This window comes from Pagrus major, chromosome 16 (genome assembly GCF_040436345.1).
Source record: "Pagrus major chromosome 16, Pma_NU_1.0".
Classification (NCBI taxonomy): domain Eukaryota; kingdom Metazoa; phylum Chordata; class Actinopteri; order Spariformes; family Sparidae; genus Pagrus; species Pagrus major.
The window spans coordinates 14,289,061-14,304,812 of record NC_133230.1 but is presented as its reverse complement, the minus strand read 5'-3'; the positions used below and the strand labels follow the sequence as shown (position 1 = coordinate 14,304,812).

Genomic DNA, 15,752 nt, shown 5'->3' with positions numbered 1-15,752 from the left:
TCAATATCAGCTCATTTTATTGATGAAAATAGTTAATGATGTCCTGCTCAGGGCCGTTTGCATAAATTTAACGAGATCTCAAACTCACCAACCTTTCGCCAATTCCCCACCCATATCTGAAATCGAGGGAGTGGACGAATCCCAAACTTGACGGACGCTCCAGCTCCTCTCCTCCCTCCTGTGGCCTTGACAGACATGGACACGGCATCGGCACCCGACCGTGAAATAGCCACTTGTGTTTTAGCCCGAACAACTCCATCCCTATGTGACTGTCAGCACACACTAAACACACACACACACACGCACTCACACTACTCCTCGAGGCATTTGTAATCCTGCCGGACCGACTGTATGTCCTGAAGAACTGATCAATACTATTCAATCTGCTCGCAGGTCTTTGCCGCATTAGGCTACAGCTGCTATCCAAACAATGAATGGCTGGACACAGAGGGGCCTCGTGTACAAATGAAATCCCATTAAAACGCAATGGCTCTCAGGGGCCGACGCTGACCCCATGTCCCCCCCCCCCCATCCCCCCGTGATCCGCTACTTTATGCTCCACCTGATTGACAGCTCCCGTCCAGGAGAGGAAAGATGTTGTTACCATGACAACAGCTCATGCTACACCGGCGTGGATGCGAGCTTTTGATAAATATCACTCCAGAAATCAGCGGCTGATAGTAACAGGTCGTTATATACTGGCTACAGGGTTTTTATAATGTATTTACACTCACAGACGTGGCGGAGGAGATGACGATGATCCGAGTTTACAGCGGTGTTGTTTCGTGACGGACACATGTGCTTTTGAAGTGCAGTTAAAATACCTATAATATCAACAGTGAGAGGCCATTATTCACATTGACAGAGATTGGAGTTTCTCATCAGAGATAAATAGAGTACAGTGTTATCTTCCTAATAGGCTGACGGACAACATTTCCATGATGAGCTTTTTTTTTTTTTTTTTTTTGCGCACAGCACATCTCCTTTCTACACTATTTTCAATATATCTCATCTAAAAATAGTTTAAAGCAGACAGAGCAATAAAGAGTCGGCGATACAGAGGGGAGGAAATGAAAAAAGGCTCTCCTTTTGTTATCCGTGATTTCTTCTCTTCTTTTTCTCTCCTCATTAGCGCTGAAGAATTTCAAGTCGGAGTCTCTCTCCATTTGCTTTTCCTGCTCCTTTTCTTCTTCTTTGTTTTTTTTTTTTTTTTACACTCCAGCCACTCCCTTTCCCTTTGCTTCAGTTTACCTACTGGCAGCTTTTAGGGACACCGAGGGAATTTCCTTCACGCAGTTCATCCCCCTCTCTCTCAGGTTCTGCTTCATCTCCCTCAGATTGCTTTTTCGCAACGACGTCGTTCATTTCGCGGCAGCCAACTTAACCGTACCTAATGTGATGCCAGGTTCGGTGTTTATTCCCCGACTAACTGTTGGTTGTTTTCACAGTGAAGTTCTCTCTCAGTCTATCCTGAGAGAGCGATCCACAGTATGGAGAGTTGAGGAGGGATACGGACACGTCGCCGTTTACAGGATCTATGCACAGAATGAGAGAGAGAAAGAGAGAGAGAGCACAAAAACACATGTGGTTGGTGTAAAATGTCTCCTTTTTGCAGATATGGAGGAAGAACACGGGTAGAGGAGGTGTATACTGTGGTAGTGGTCTTGTGGACAGTCATTAAGCAGCCACTACTTAAAGTCTCAGTGCACCACAAGAGTGCTCATGGGAGAAAATACACATTTGAGGGCTACGATGAAGGAGCTAACATGCCACAAACAGACCAAGAAGTGGATTATAGGTGTCACTCTGTACGGTGAGGGTTCCCTAAGAGCACATCAGCGCACACACACACAGGAAACCACAAGGCAATGGCGAGAGATCGTCTTCGTGTTTAAATGCTTTTAGGAAACCCAGCCAAGCAAGTGTTTAACTCTGGGTAGATGATGGTGAGAAGGGCTTGGCTTTCCGAGGGAGAGGGAGAGGGAGTGGGAGTCGTAGCGTGAGAGCTCTGGTGGAAGTTTGGCGGCAAAGGTCAGAAATGACGGCTGTAACGGAAAATATTGGTCAGATTCCAGGAAGCGGTGAGGAATTGTTTGGACAGCGAGAGGAGAGACGGCGAGTCACAACTCGTGGGAGCGTCGCAGGAGTGGCTGGGAAAGAAGAAGGAGAATGAGTTTTTTTTTTTGTTGTTTGTTTCCGGATCTGTCTTTGGAGGAGGACGGAGACCGAAGGTGTGAGACGGAGAGATGACAAAGAAGTCCTGGTGGATGTCGGCAAAGGAGGTGGGCGACCGCGTCCTTCCTGCTCTGTCCGGCTACGGTGAAGACGGAGTGCACTCCAGAGAGGCTGCGGACAAAACAAAAGAACAGAAGATTGGAAAAAGTTAATAAGAGACAGATAGAGGAAAAAACACTCCTGTAGGAAAAAAAAGGGAAGAGGTTGAGAGAAATGGCAAGAAAGAGAAAAATAAAACACAAGAGCAAAAAAACAATGACGACCATCACAGGAAGAGCGGGAAGATGGGGGGGGCGGGGTGCAAAATGAAACCGAGCGGAGTGACGTAGATGAGAGAGGAAATTAAGAAGTTGAGATCAAACAGGGGGAAAAAAAGAGAGAAAGGGCCGAGATAACAAGCATGGGCACAGTGAGGCATAAAAATGGATCGGGGGGGTGGAATTAGAAAAATAGAAGAGAGAGGGGGGGAGAGATAAGAGAGACAGGATAAAAGAGAGTGAGAGGGGGAGGACGAATAAGAAGAGGAGAGACATAATTATAAAATGGCACGAGAAAATCAATGTGGTGAGCGTCATTGTGCTTGCAGGCGCCGTACAAAGGGAGGTGGAGAGCAGCAGTGTGTCCATCAAACAGCACCACCACATGTCGGTGTCACACACACACACACACGCACACACACGCACACACACACACAGAGGCATTTCAAATGCAGAGTGAAGACAAGGAGGATGAGTCAGGCAGATGAAGCGGAGAGAGACAAGTGACATTTAGAGCTCAGTCGGAGCATGTGATGACAAGGCACAAAGATACATGCCAGCGCCGACTCTGACAACAGCTTGAGTGTGTGTGTGTGTGTGTGTGTGTGTGTGTGGGGGTAAGTGATCGTGTGTGTGTGTGGAAGCAGAGCTTGGTGTAAGGAAACAGATTTTTTGATTTTGTATGTCTTTTTCTATATGGCTGAGGGCAGTCAGCCAACGCAGAGCCCAGGATTCATGTTAATATTTTGAAACTTGGGGCCAAAGTAAAAAGATGTAGTCAGAAAAAGTCTGCAGATACACTTTTTTTTTTTTACTCTTTACTTTATATTTGTGGTGGAAAAAGTATCCAGATCATTTCCCAGAGAGCTTTTCTCAGTTGAAAAGACGCTTAAAAAACGGTCACTGATTAAAAAGTGAAAGTTTTTCCACCAAGTTGCATGCGGCTTCTCACTCAGTCTCTAAAATAACATTTGCCTCTTTTTTTTGCACTTTGGCGAGGAGAATAAAAGCAAATCCCGCAATAACAAATGCTCGATCGATGGACGGCTGCTCCACTTGTTGTGCCGTCTACAATCCTACTGCGTGAAGCCTCATATTTACTTCTGCAGCTTGTGCACAAATCCCAGTTCGCACTAGTCAGAGCTGTTTGTGTGATGTTTTGTTGACCCATCCATCCAACACTACTTCCTCTCTTTTATTTTTACCATCATTCTTCATTTGCTCGTCATAATGGATGTGGATGCTACAAGTCCTCGTCACTTGGACATAAATGTATGTTTTTGGGTACTGTAGCTATAGCTTTCAGGTAAATGTAGTAGTGTAAATGTACCCCATGACAGGGTTTAGAGGGTCTTTGTCTCCGCAACACGGGACACGGGCCATATTTCAAAGGTAAAACATCATATTTGAGAATCTGTTAGCTAACGTTAGCATTCAACTACTTTCCTACGATATCGTGCAACACCACCAAACAGTAATGTTAGCTAGGAAGAGACTGAAGGCTACCATTAGCTGTTGTCTAATGGAAGCTTACAGGTTATCAAATGTGTTGGTTTTCGACTATCCATTGTTTTTTTTACTGTTACTGCACTACGTTTGATCGTCTCACCCTGAGCGTGACATCGGAGGAAAATGGCCGCCGTGTGAATAAGGTCTTATAGAAAATAATAAACAGGACACAGAGACAGAGAGTTAGCGAAATAAGCAGCGACACCTCTTGTCTTATGGCAACTCGGAGGTGACACAGCACTTGATTGTGCTCTGTGTTGAGGCGTCTTAAATCACAATGCTACAGTGATACAGGGCTTAGAGCTTGATGACTGTCAGCCAATCAGTGCTCTAATATGTATTTAAATAAAGAAAGATTCTCCCTCTAAAATGTGGTGGAATTGACGTATAAAGCAGCATAAAAATGAAATATATGGTCATATACCTCCAAATTGTACTGAAGTACAGTACATTAATACATGTAATTAGTCACATTCCACCTTGGCTCGGCTGTTATTACACACACACACACACACACACACACACACACACACACACACACATACAGCCATGCAAATTCAACCGCGTAATATTCATCATCATTATTGGCAAACACGGCGATACATCAAGCTATTTCTGCTGAGAAGCATGTAAACACCATGTCAGCCCACACACGCACACACACACGCACACCATGTTAACTGTATTAGTGCCAGGGCTTATCAGTGCAGCGGGACCACACACCACAAAGGGCTGAAATTCATTACAGTCGTAGGAGGGCCTTGACGAGCTGTCAGCATGTTCGAAAGAATCTTCAAACCCCCCCCCCCTCATCTCTCTGTCATCGACAATGGTGAGAATACTCAGAGCTCGGATACCCGTCTCCTCTCACACACACACGTACACAGTACACGTGTGCACACACACACACACACACGAGTAGTCTCCTGGTCGACGTCTTCATTTCAAGGGTAGTTTGAACACGCAGCCACACATACACACCGACACAATAACGCAGAAAAGTGTTCTGAGTTTTAATTTCATGGGTAGTTTACAGTGACTCTCTCCATCACACACTTGCACACACATGTACACACACTATTCTGAGGTAGTGCAGAATGGAGAGCAGGCCCGGAGGTGCAGTTCAATGACATACTCTGTATTTCCAATTTATGCCCGCGTCACTACACTACACTTCACACACACGCACACACAAACACACCTAACACTGTGCGTCTGGGGTAGTTTGCCGTTATGGCTGTGGTTACATCGATAGGAAAACATTTTCGGATGATCAAGGAGATTATTATTGCCATAAAACAATGCCGAACAATAAAACCCTGGATGCCTTCACAACCTTTATGTGAACATATTTTCCAATCTGGTTGAACAGTTAAGTAGCAGAGTGAGAAAAAACAGGAAAGGGAAAAAGGAGGAGTACGATCATCCTTCAGCGGGCGACGTCTCAGTCTTCAAGGACGGAAAAGGGCAAATTACTCGGGAAAAATCTTTTCTTTAGCGTAATTACTATAATCTGCCAAACCTAAATTAAACAGACCAGTGTGCGAATGCCTCACTGACATGGAGTGTGGAGTGTGTGTGTGCTGCAGCGTCTGACAGAGAATTACAATTTCCAATGTTTTAGTGGTGTGTAATTGTGTGTGTGTGTGTTAATGAGAGGCACAGAGCAGTCGGTTTGTCTCCAGTTATTAAACTAACCAATTACAAAGCCCACTCATCACGTTTACGTCGCAAACAAAGGGAGAGTTGATCTATTATTAATGTACTGTTCCGCAGTGTAATTCACACATGGATTTGGTCTCATGCGTTCACACATGAATGCACGCACATCACACCCACACATGCACACAAATAATGCTCCTTGCAGCAGCTCGCTCTCCCTGTGCCACCGGTACGAATGATGAATGCGATTTGCCGGCATTAACAGATGAGCGGCTTTTCAGAGACAGGTAGTAAAATGTCTGGATCATCAAAATCTCTCTCTTCCTGCCATGCTTCACTCCTGTCTCCATATCTCTTTCTCTCCCCCCTCTCTGTTCATGGCTCTCGCCCATGCATTTGTAATCAAGACCTGTCTCGCTTGTTTAAACTGAGCACAGCTCAGCGTGCAGCCACATATGCCTCCCGCTCTGCCGTGCGCCATGTCTCGTAGTAAAAAAAACGTGCACGGAGACTAATTTGCACTGATTCTGTCCATCCAGCTTTGAAGTATCGCTAATGTAGGCTGGATCCAGGCTTTACCTGGTGGAGTATCCCTGACAGGTTGGCTGATGGAAACCTTCAGATGTAGCTTTTAAAGGATAAGACTGCCAATACGCTACATTTTTCTTTCTTGTACACAAATGCCATGAAGAAAACCCTAACCAACATGCTAGTTGCAGCATTATGACCTTTTAAAATGGGGCATTTAATACATTTTATTGCTATTAGAATCTATTCAATGTGTCTTTAAAGGTGCACTATTTAGTTTTGGGGAAGACATTTTAACCAAAAGAGAAAGATCTTTATTGACAGATTTTTTAAAGGCTTTATAGGACAACACAATTTCAATACTGTGTTACTTTGTTTATATTTGGCAGACCCTGCCACATATATATATATATGTACACTGATCAGCCACAACATTAAAACCACTGACAGGTGACGTGAATAATCTTGATCATCTCATCACAATGCGATGTTCTGCTGGGAAACCTTGGGTGCTGGCATTCATGTGAATGCCACTTGACACGCACCACCCATCCAAACACTGTTGTGGACCAAGTACAGCCCCTCATCACAACAACACTACCTGATGGCAGTGGCTTCCCAGCAGGACAATGTGCCCTGACACACCGCAAACACTGCTCAGGAACAGCTCGAGGAACACAATAAAGGGCCCAAGGTGTTGACCGGGCCTCCAAATTCTGCAGATCCCAATCTGATCAAGCATCTGTAAGACGTACAGGAGCAGGTCTGATCCATGGAGGCCCCACCCCCCAACATACAGGACCCAGAGGATCCACTATAAAACGCCCTGGTGCCAGACGCCACAGGACACCCTCAGAGGTCTTAAGTCCATGTCTTGACAGGTCAGAGCTGTTTTGGCTGCACAAGGGGAACCTTTACAATATTAGGCAGGTGGTCATAATGTTATGCCTGATCAGTGTATATATATATATATATATATATATATATACATATATATATATATATATATATATATATATATATATATATATATATATATATATATATATATATATATATAAATTGTGAGGTATGAAATGATTCAACATGAACATAGAGATAGCGGCATGGATGTGAAGATGCAAAGGCAGCCAAGGTCAAAAGTAAGTAGCATACGAATCAATACAAGAAACTGCATTAAAGGCATGAATAAGAACATTTATATAACACTTATAACATGACATCAGTGACCTGCATTTGATAATGATTATGTTGGTTGTTGAAGGTTAGCTTTTATATGTCAATGCATGTTTATATTTTTGTATGACTCACACTCTTATAAAAGTACGTTTAACATGGCTGTGGTCTCGACATTGATGACTTATCAACAAGCCATGATGGATGCTTGATATTCTTGTATATATTGATTTACATAAAAGAAGCATTGGGAAACTATTTGACCTGAAATTTGCAGCTTCAATGTCATTTTGATGGTACACTGAAAAAGGAGAATGGTAACTCTGTCATTCTCACGCTGCACCCTGTTCTTCCACTATGTAACTGGGCCACAACGGCTTTTGGCACAGCGTCACAATCCACCACTACTGGATCATATTTTATGGTCTTCCACTTGATAACGTCTGGCTGCTACGCCTCACCTCTCTGTGATTTATGGAATTTCCCAATAGACAGACGGCTTTACTTACTAAAGTAATGGCGAACCCCTGCCAACCATAGCAGTTAGCGGTGCTGTTAGCTGACTCTGTCCAAACCGGACTGGGAGCTCGGAGCACTGAGGGAGGGTTGGTGTTTACACTTAACACCAACATGCCGGGGCGAGATTTTCAGGCCCAGAGCAGGGAAATACCAATTCTTTCAAGGTGTTGCTTCAAATGCACAATATGTAATTAATGCTGCAAGGGGGAAAAAAACAAAAGAGCTTGACCTTCTGGAGGCATAAACACCCACGATCAGATTCTGCTCTGATTAACATCTCTTTACTGACCAGAGGAGCTGCTCTGAGATTACTTTTTAACTTCTGGGATTCAAAAGTGGATTTATCTTCACTCCTATTTATCAACCTGACTGCAGCAGCGGTTCCTCGGAGGCGACCTCCTTTGTTGGGTGTTTATGTTCTGTAATGTTGACCGCTGACTGGAGCTAGAGGGGAAATCCACTTTACTTTGGGAACATAACGTTATAGAGAGGAGAGGGGAAAAGAAGGGAGAACCAGAGTCTCTGGTGAGTGCTGAGTTCAGTTGTTGACCTGAATGTAAACACACAGATAGGTACAGACGCTCTGTGTGTCGTTGCCGGCTAGCTTACGACTAAATTACAGTTAAGCAATCCAGCTGTTAATCCAGCAGGTAATGTTTTACTTTTATCACGTTACATTTAGCTGCATTCATGGACTTCCTTCCTCAAGTCTTAGCAACAGGTGACCAAATGACATCATCATAACCTTGACTAAACTTGTGGATTGTTCTGGGTTTGAACATTGTTGGAAAAATTTGGAATAATGTAAATACTCAACTAAAAAAAATACAATATAGAACAAAGGTGTAGTTGTTTTTAATCATTTTAATGCAGAATTCGTGCCTAAATTAAATCTTGAAGACTGCTGTCCGTCCGACTAAAAGGTGTCCAGCACAAACCATAGTTGTTGAAACTGAGGGTTTATTGAAACATACACTCACACGTACTGAACGTACGCACATGCCCGATATATGTAGAGTTTTGAGCCTCTGTGCTGCTCAGATAAGGTTTACAGAGCCTTGTCTCCCAGTGTGTGTTCAAAATAGGTCATCTTATTCTGCGACTCCAAGCAAGCACGCCTGCTTCTGTTCCCTGCCCTGATTTTCGACAACATAAACAACTGATGGGAAGTTCCCCCCCCTCTCTCCCTCTCCTCCATCTATCTCTTTAAAGCGGAGCTCCTCATCAGCGAAACCCAGTGAGGTTAAGTAAATAAGTCTATTTTATGCAGAGCGAGAGACAGTGGAATGGTGGTTTCTCAAAGTGCTTGTATTTTTGGTATTCTAACTTAGATTTGTTTGTTATTGTGCTTTTTCCAGTGCCACCTGCCACCACCGACACACACGCTGACACACACACATTTCCCACACACACACACACACACACACACACACACACACACACACACACACACACGTACACAGACCTTGCCTCCATGCTTCCTTTACTTGCTCAGCGGGGGACTGTCAAACTGAGCTCAGTACCGTTTCTTTACTGCGCTGCTCTATCATGCAGGATATCTCTCCTGACACAGAGCTGTCACGGCCTTCAGGGCTTAAAGATGGCAATGCAAAGGAGCAAAAAGTGGAACAGTAAAAACAAGCCACTCATTTATTCCAGTGCATGTATGCTGATGTCTGCATGTATCTATATTTGTATGGGCGTCTTAGTGGGTAAAAAGCATGGTCTACGTGTGGAGATCTGGCAGGTACGCCTTGAGATGATTCATGGTGTTGAACAAGGAAGCACAACACCCCTGGTTTCACTATGATGCCATTACTGGTGAGATTTGCCCGAGGCTTAAGTAACATCTGTGGCGGTAACTGGTTTGAAAACATGGCAGAGGTCAGAGTATTTCATCACGATATATTACAAGGAGTAGCTGTGACACAACATTTATATCACAGCTCTGAAAAGAAAGTTTATGAAGTTTATTCTAACTCAAACTTTTGCAAAGTCGAGAGATTTGTTAAGGGAGTCTGGGGACTTTCTCCACGGGGGGGACGAAGTAGTCGCGTATATTGGTTACTTTTTACTTTTTGTGAAATTTGACACGTTTCTCATTAATAACACGGCGTCTTCTTTCATAAATTCATTGTAAATAAACAGGTGCTGGATGTTGGATGGACTTTAAACTTAAAAGCAGTCTGGCTGGTACTGCACTGACACCTTTCACATGGAAATGAACAACTTCTCTTTTGCATATAATGAGGGAATTACAAGAAGGGACAGATGATTCAGAATTTGCCGTTACTGTTTCACAGGGTTTTTTTTCTGAAGTTCCTCTTCACTCAACAACTCTCAAAATTACGCGACTCCTCAGGAAGTCTGTGGATATTCCGGTGGTGAGATTGGCTGAGAGGGACGGCGTGTTCACAGACTTCTGCTGCTAACATCAGAGAGCCCAAACATGTAATTTACATTGCAATGAATCACATAGAAATCAGACAGCGTGTAATCCATTCTGCCTGTTGTTGTGGCTTCTTCTTCTTGATTCGCAGAGGATGTCAGATGAGCAGGAGGTCCTTCAGTGTGGCCCAGGACACACGGCTAACAGACCACCTCTGAGTGTGGTCTGAGTGATCGGATCTCAAATGCGTCCTAAATGCGTCTTGAGGGGAATTAACACCTGTGCTCAGGACGCACCAGGTCTGAATGGGGCCTGAGACGGAAAAAAAATATGAACTACCCTCAGCTCTCAGGTCCCTGCTGACACTAGCACCTGAGCAATGGGACACAGTCGAGAACTACGCCATCATTAACCTTGTGAAACCTCAGCCCGCGGTGGTGATTAACGACATCCCATTATGTGCTATTAAACAGCAGCAGAGGAGGGTCTCCTCTCCCATACCAAAACAGCACAATACCGCCAAAGGAACAATGGCTTCTTAGAGAAACTTTCCCTGGAACTGACAACACTCTCCCACAGGGACCAGAGTATAGAAAAATGCAGGCCTTAACATTACACATCCGCTATGAAAGATTTGTTCGCAAGTTGCAGAATGACCCACTGTGGCCTAATATCCTCTGACTGCTGCTTCTTTTGCGTGCCACTTACATGTTTCCCCTCCCTGTCTTGTTCAAAGGCCTGTTATTGTTTATTACAATAGAAGTCGACGGAGTCCCCACAGAGGGCTCAGTGATAAGCAAAATACTCTGACACAGAAAGGAGGCTTTTACCATATGAAAGGCAAGGGAGAAAAGAAAAGAGAAAAACGAAGAGAGAGGGGAACGGGAAACGGATAAAGCGAGAAAATACAGAGAGATGTCGGGAGTGGAGGATGTGTGAGAGAAGGAGAGGGAGAGAGGGAAGAGAGGCCGGGGCGGGAGGGGAGGGGAAGATAAAGGCAGAGCTGTATTCCCTGATGTGGCTGCTGTGTGCTGGCTCTTCGCAGCTCCTGCTCCAAGGATTACTGCATTTACACTTCAGCTTAAAAATAGCCCCCGTGATAATTTATTTAGCTGGAGCACACCATCCAGCATTGTGTTCCAGGAGAATAGTTTTTTTTTTTTCTTCTCGCCAGAGCCTCTATGAGATTCGTCCTCTCTCCCTCTCTCTCACTATATTTTAGCTGTGATATTCTCTTCCTCTTAGTATCTCTTTCTCTTAATCTCCCACTCCCTAAGAAACTTCTCTCTCTCTCTCTCTCCCTCCCAAGAAAGAAAACAACAAATAAACAAGTGGCTATGTTTAGCTGCACAAACCTGGCAGCTGGTTTTACTCCTGTCATAATCTTATTTGCGCGGCTAAATTGGTTACATGAACCTCTGATATCTTTTGACTCAGCCCAACAGTCCACAACGCTTATCCCTAAACATCCTGTCGCAATGTTGCTGATATTTTCCCGGGGTTAAAGTTTGCACAGACAGCAAATAATAAAAAAACGACGAAGATGTTGTCATGATAGTAATCTCTTTATAACAATAATCCAGTCACCCCAATCTGCCAGCAGATGCATAAAAATCTGTGTGTGTGTTCACAACTAAAAATAAAAGCACAAAGACAGAAATATGCACCCATTCTTGTCTGTCATATTTATAGAGCTGTTTGTATTCATGGTTCTGTTGTGAATATAAATGTGAAGCTGGCTCAGGCTCAGGGGATTCATCACTTCTTATTCCACCACAGGTATGTTAAAAATGACTTTTCCTGCATGACTCACTTCAACAGTTTGCCATGGATGTGTGCACGACCGGCCTGTTCTCCCTCCCAACGAGTCAAAGAAGGCAGCCAGTGGCCTGACACTTCTAAGTCTCCCTCCGGAGACCAGGGTTCACGTTCTGTTAGTTACCAGAGTTAACACTGATTTGTTTTAACGTTACTTTAAATAAATAAGTCAACTTATGTAAATGACGGTACTTACATTACTTACATTACGTTATGTGACGTGACTTACAGAACTTGTCTTATGTTACGTAAGTTACAATGAGTGATGGTAGTCATTTTAACCAAAAGCATGATCTTTTCCTACTCCTAACCAAGTAGTTCTGGTGCCTAAACCCAACCAAGTAGTTTTGGAGCCTATTTGCATAAATACATTTGTAGTGTATGTTTAACCTGCTTACGCCAACAATGTTAACACATTAAGACGTGGAGTTGCTTTGAAATTCTCCACGCGACATGAGCGATATTAGCATTACCACACCACTCCAGATTTCTGGACAAGCTCTAGAGCCAATGATGTACAGCACAAGTGAAGAAAGCAAGTCTATTACCACAGTGCTGTTCAGTTTGCCCTTGGGATATGCTTGTTGAGTGTACTTTGAGCATACTTGAAGGAAAAGATCCCCCTTAAGTCGCTCAGCTGATACGACCGACTATCAAGGCTGGAACAGGGGCATGTTCAAAGTCAACAGCACTTAAAAATAAGATATGAGAGGCCTTCAAAGAGCACAGACAAAAAGGCTCGGTTGCTATTTTGGAAGCGAGTGCTTCAGTAGCCGAGGTTAAAGGGGATCATCAGTCTTCGTGGCACAGCGAATCTCATTTTCCGCAGAAATGTGATGACTCGACAGTAGGGAGGACAGCAGTGATGTTAGACGGTGGGTGCAGGGGAAGTGGGGCTCACAATATAGAAAGGATGGCAATGTTTTCCACTCAGCATTTTCTCTTTTCTGTCCGTCTCACTTTCTGTGTCTCTCACAACAGCAACCCTGAAAGCTGTTGGTGAATAATGATGACCTCACATGGCGCCATGGCTCACAAACACTGACAACTTTTATTTCCCTTTGCGAGCGTAGTAATGGGATCTTATTTCTCTGTATCAGGTTTCTGCTCTTCTGCCAACTGTGAGCAGTTCTGTGGTGAGAGGGCGGCACTGCATGTTGCCTTCTGTCCAAAACTCTGGGATCATTCGTCACAAAGTTAGTGGCAGGGGAACAAAGATGCTTTCTGGAGCCACTATGTGATTTGATTTGCCAAAAAAGTGATGTGCTATTTTAACTCGTTTTAAATACTGTACACTCATTTAGATCTGACACTGTTTGCAGCACTGCCATCTCCCCTCAGGTACTGTGGCTAAGCATGTCAAGCTCTACATGGCACACACAGCGCGGCGTTTTCAATGATATCTGTAGGAGATTAACCACTTTAAATTCGTAATCATATTTTAGACAAGATTCTCATTTCCAGCTAGCAGTAGCTGAAATCACTCTCTGGTTTTATTTGTTGTAGCTTGTTAGCTCCTCAAGCTCTACAAGGTTTAAGTTTCGGGTTTTGGTGCCCGTTCAAGGAGACGATGCCACTAACACGACTGTTGGCTGTGTAGATTTTATAATAACGCATGTCCACAGTCTTATATTTCATTAGTTTCATGACAAACTGTGACTTATTGACTCGGAAAATTATCTTTTTAAATTCACTGACACCATATGTGTAGCTCATGGCACAATTCAAGCGGAGTCAAAGGACTTATCATACGTATTTTTTCCAAAATAAGGTCTCATGGTGGTCGACCGGAGAGGGCATGACTTCTGCTTCTCTATGGTAGCAAAAAATCCACAGAAGAGGATCAAAAAACACCTTGAGGAAGAATCTAATAAAACATATAAGCTGGAGAACAAGGAGGGCTGGCAGTGAGGGTGGGCATTGAACTGAATAACTCGTTTTAGACTAATGAAGCTGTTTTGGATTCATTATGCTGGTAGACAAACAGTCTGAAAACAATCTAATCTGGGTTGTTTTGAGGCGACAGCAAAAAGACATGATGGAAAAAAATCACTCGCTGCAATTTAAAATGTATTTCGCAGTTTAACCATTTTTATTGAATGTATTTGCAAACCTTTACAGATGCGAACACTGTGCCGCTTTTATGAAACAATTAAATGACTCGTGCAGAATTATCATAAACAAACTCCCGGGAATGAAAACCCACGACACCGTCTTTGTGTTTTCCTCAATTTCCATTTAATCTGACTCGTGCATCCGTTCTGTCCCTGAAGGCACCGTTGCCACTGATGGCATCACAATCCTCTTTCACTCAGCGTCAACTTAAAGAAGCAGCTTCGGCAGTCGGATGCATTATTGACAATAAATGTTCCTCTCAATCTAACCTGTGAAAGAGACGCATTACAGAAGTGATGTTTGAGTTGTATCTGAGCTGACACTGTGTACGCTCAGAAGAGAAACTTGGGTTTATCACAGCGACATAAGCAATCACCAAGAAAAAGAAAATTTCATTTTCCTCTCTGCTGAAAACTTTTGGAAACACTTTAATTCCCCATGAGTGGCTCTGGGATTTCAACTTTAAGCTAATTTTCTTCTCTGGTAATTCAATAAGAAGTCAATTCAATAAACAATTGGTTCCGCCAGTGCATTTAAGCTTGTCACACTTGTTCAAGTGTTTGTGAGTTTGAGCGTGGAAATGCTCCCGTGTATGCATGCAGTATGTGCATGTGTTCAGGCACAGCTCTGAGTGTGTTTGCTGTGTGGGTGTTGTGAGAAAGAAAGATCGCCTTCTTCGAGATTGATTGCAAATGTTTTTTTGTACAAATGTAGGCACACCTTAATTTATTCTGGTCTGTGCTTGAGCCATTAAAATGCACGATTATGAGACACTTGTTACATGAATAATGCAGAAACGTGTTGATAATTTTCACATTCCTGCCGCCTAAACATTATTTAAAGCTACTCGCACATCTACAAGGCACGAAACCCGAGGACCTCAATCTGCGGTGTCATCGTAAAGACGGTCTTGAGTCGCTCTGTGAGGTAAATATTTGTGTATATGCTTATTTTTTCTTGAGATGAAGGTACATTTGATCACTTGAAGAGATAAAACTGATTGGATGTAAACTCTCATTGTGGTTTATGGAAAGCTTTAACCTCGGATAAACTTGGCATCTGTGATGAAACCGTTTCATCTACCTTTTCTGTGGCTTCTCCATTGATTCCCCACAAAGCATTTGAACAGCACCCAGAGAGCAGGAGCAAACTTGTTGCATCCAATTGGTGTGGGAGGAGTGTGCAATACAGATAATGATAGCAACAGCATAGTAACTGCAATAGAGTGAGTATCTCCAGGCAAATAAGGGCAGCATTATTTCCCTGACTCAATAGACACGATGTTTTGTGGCTGCAGTGCCACAAGATATGTTGTCTATTGTCGGTGGGTGGGGGGGGGATGAGTAATTGGACTCTCTTGTAAAGTTTCCCCAAGTACGATTGCTGAATGTCAGCACAATATGCTGAATCTAGAAAAATGCTTTTGCCCTTAAAGCCGCTCCAAATCAATATTTGTTATATAAACAATGAAAAATGAGAATGTGTAATGTGAAAGGGTCTGTTTGTAGTGACAAACCCACAGATAATTATTATCTGACTCTGCA

General features: G+C 43.4%; 1 protein-coding gene across 2 annotated transcripts in view; it reads right to left on the bottom strand.

Annotated features, from left to right (window-relative positions):
* Positions 1 to 15,752, bottom strand: part of samd12 (sterile alpha motif domain containing 12) — a 112,391-nt gene continuing 96,639 nt past the window's right edge. For both annotated transcript variants that reach the window (XM_073483955.1, XM_073483954.1), the window contains exon 5: positions 1 to 2,346. In XM_073483955.1, the coding sequence (XP_073340056.1) occupies positions 2,315 to 2,346 (32 nt within the window). In that variant the 3' untranslated portion in view covers positions 1 to 2,314. The remainder of the gene's footprint in view (positions 2,347 to 15,752) is intronic.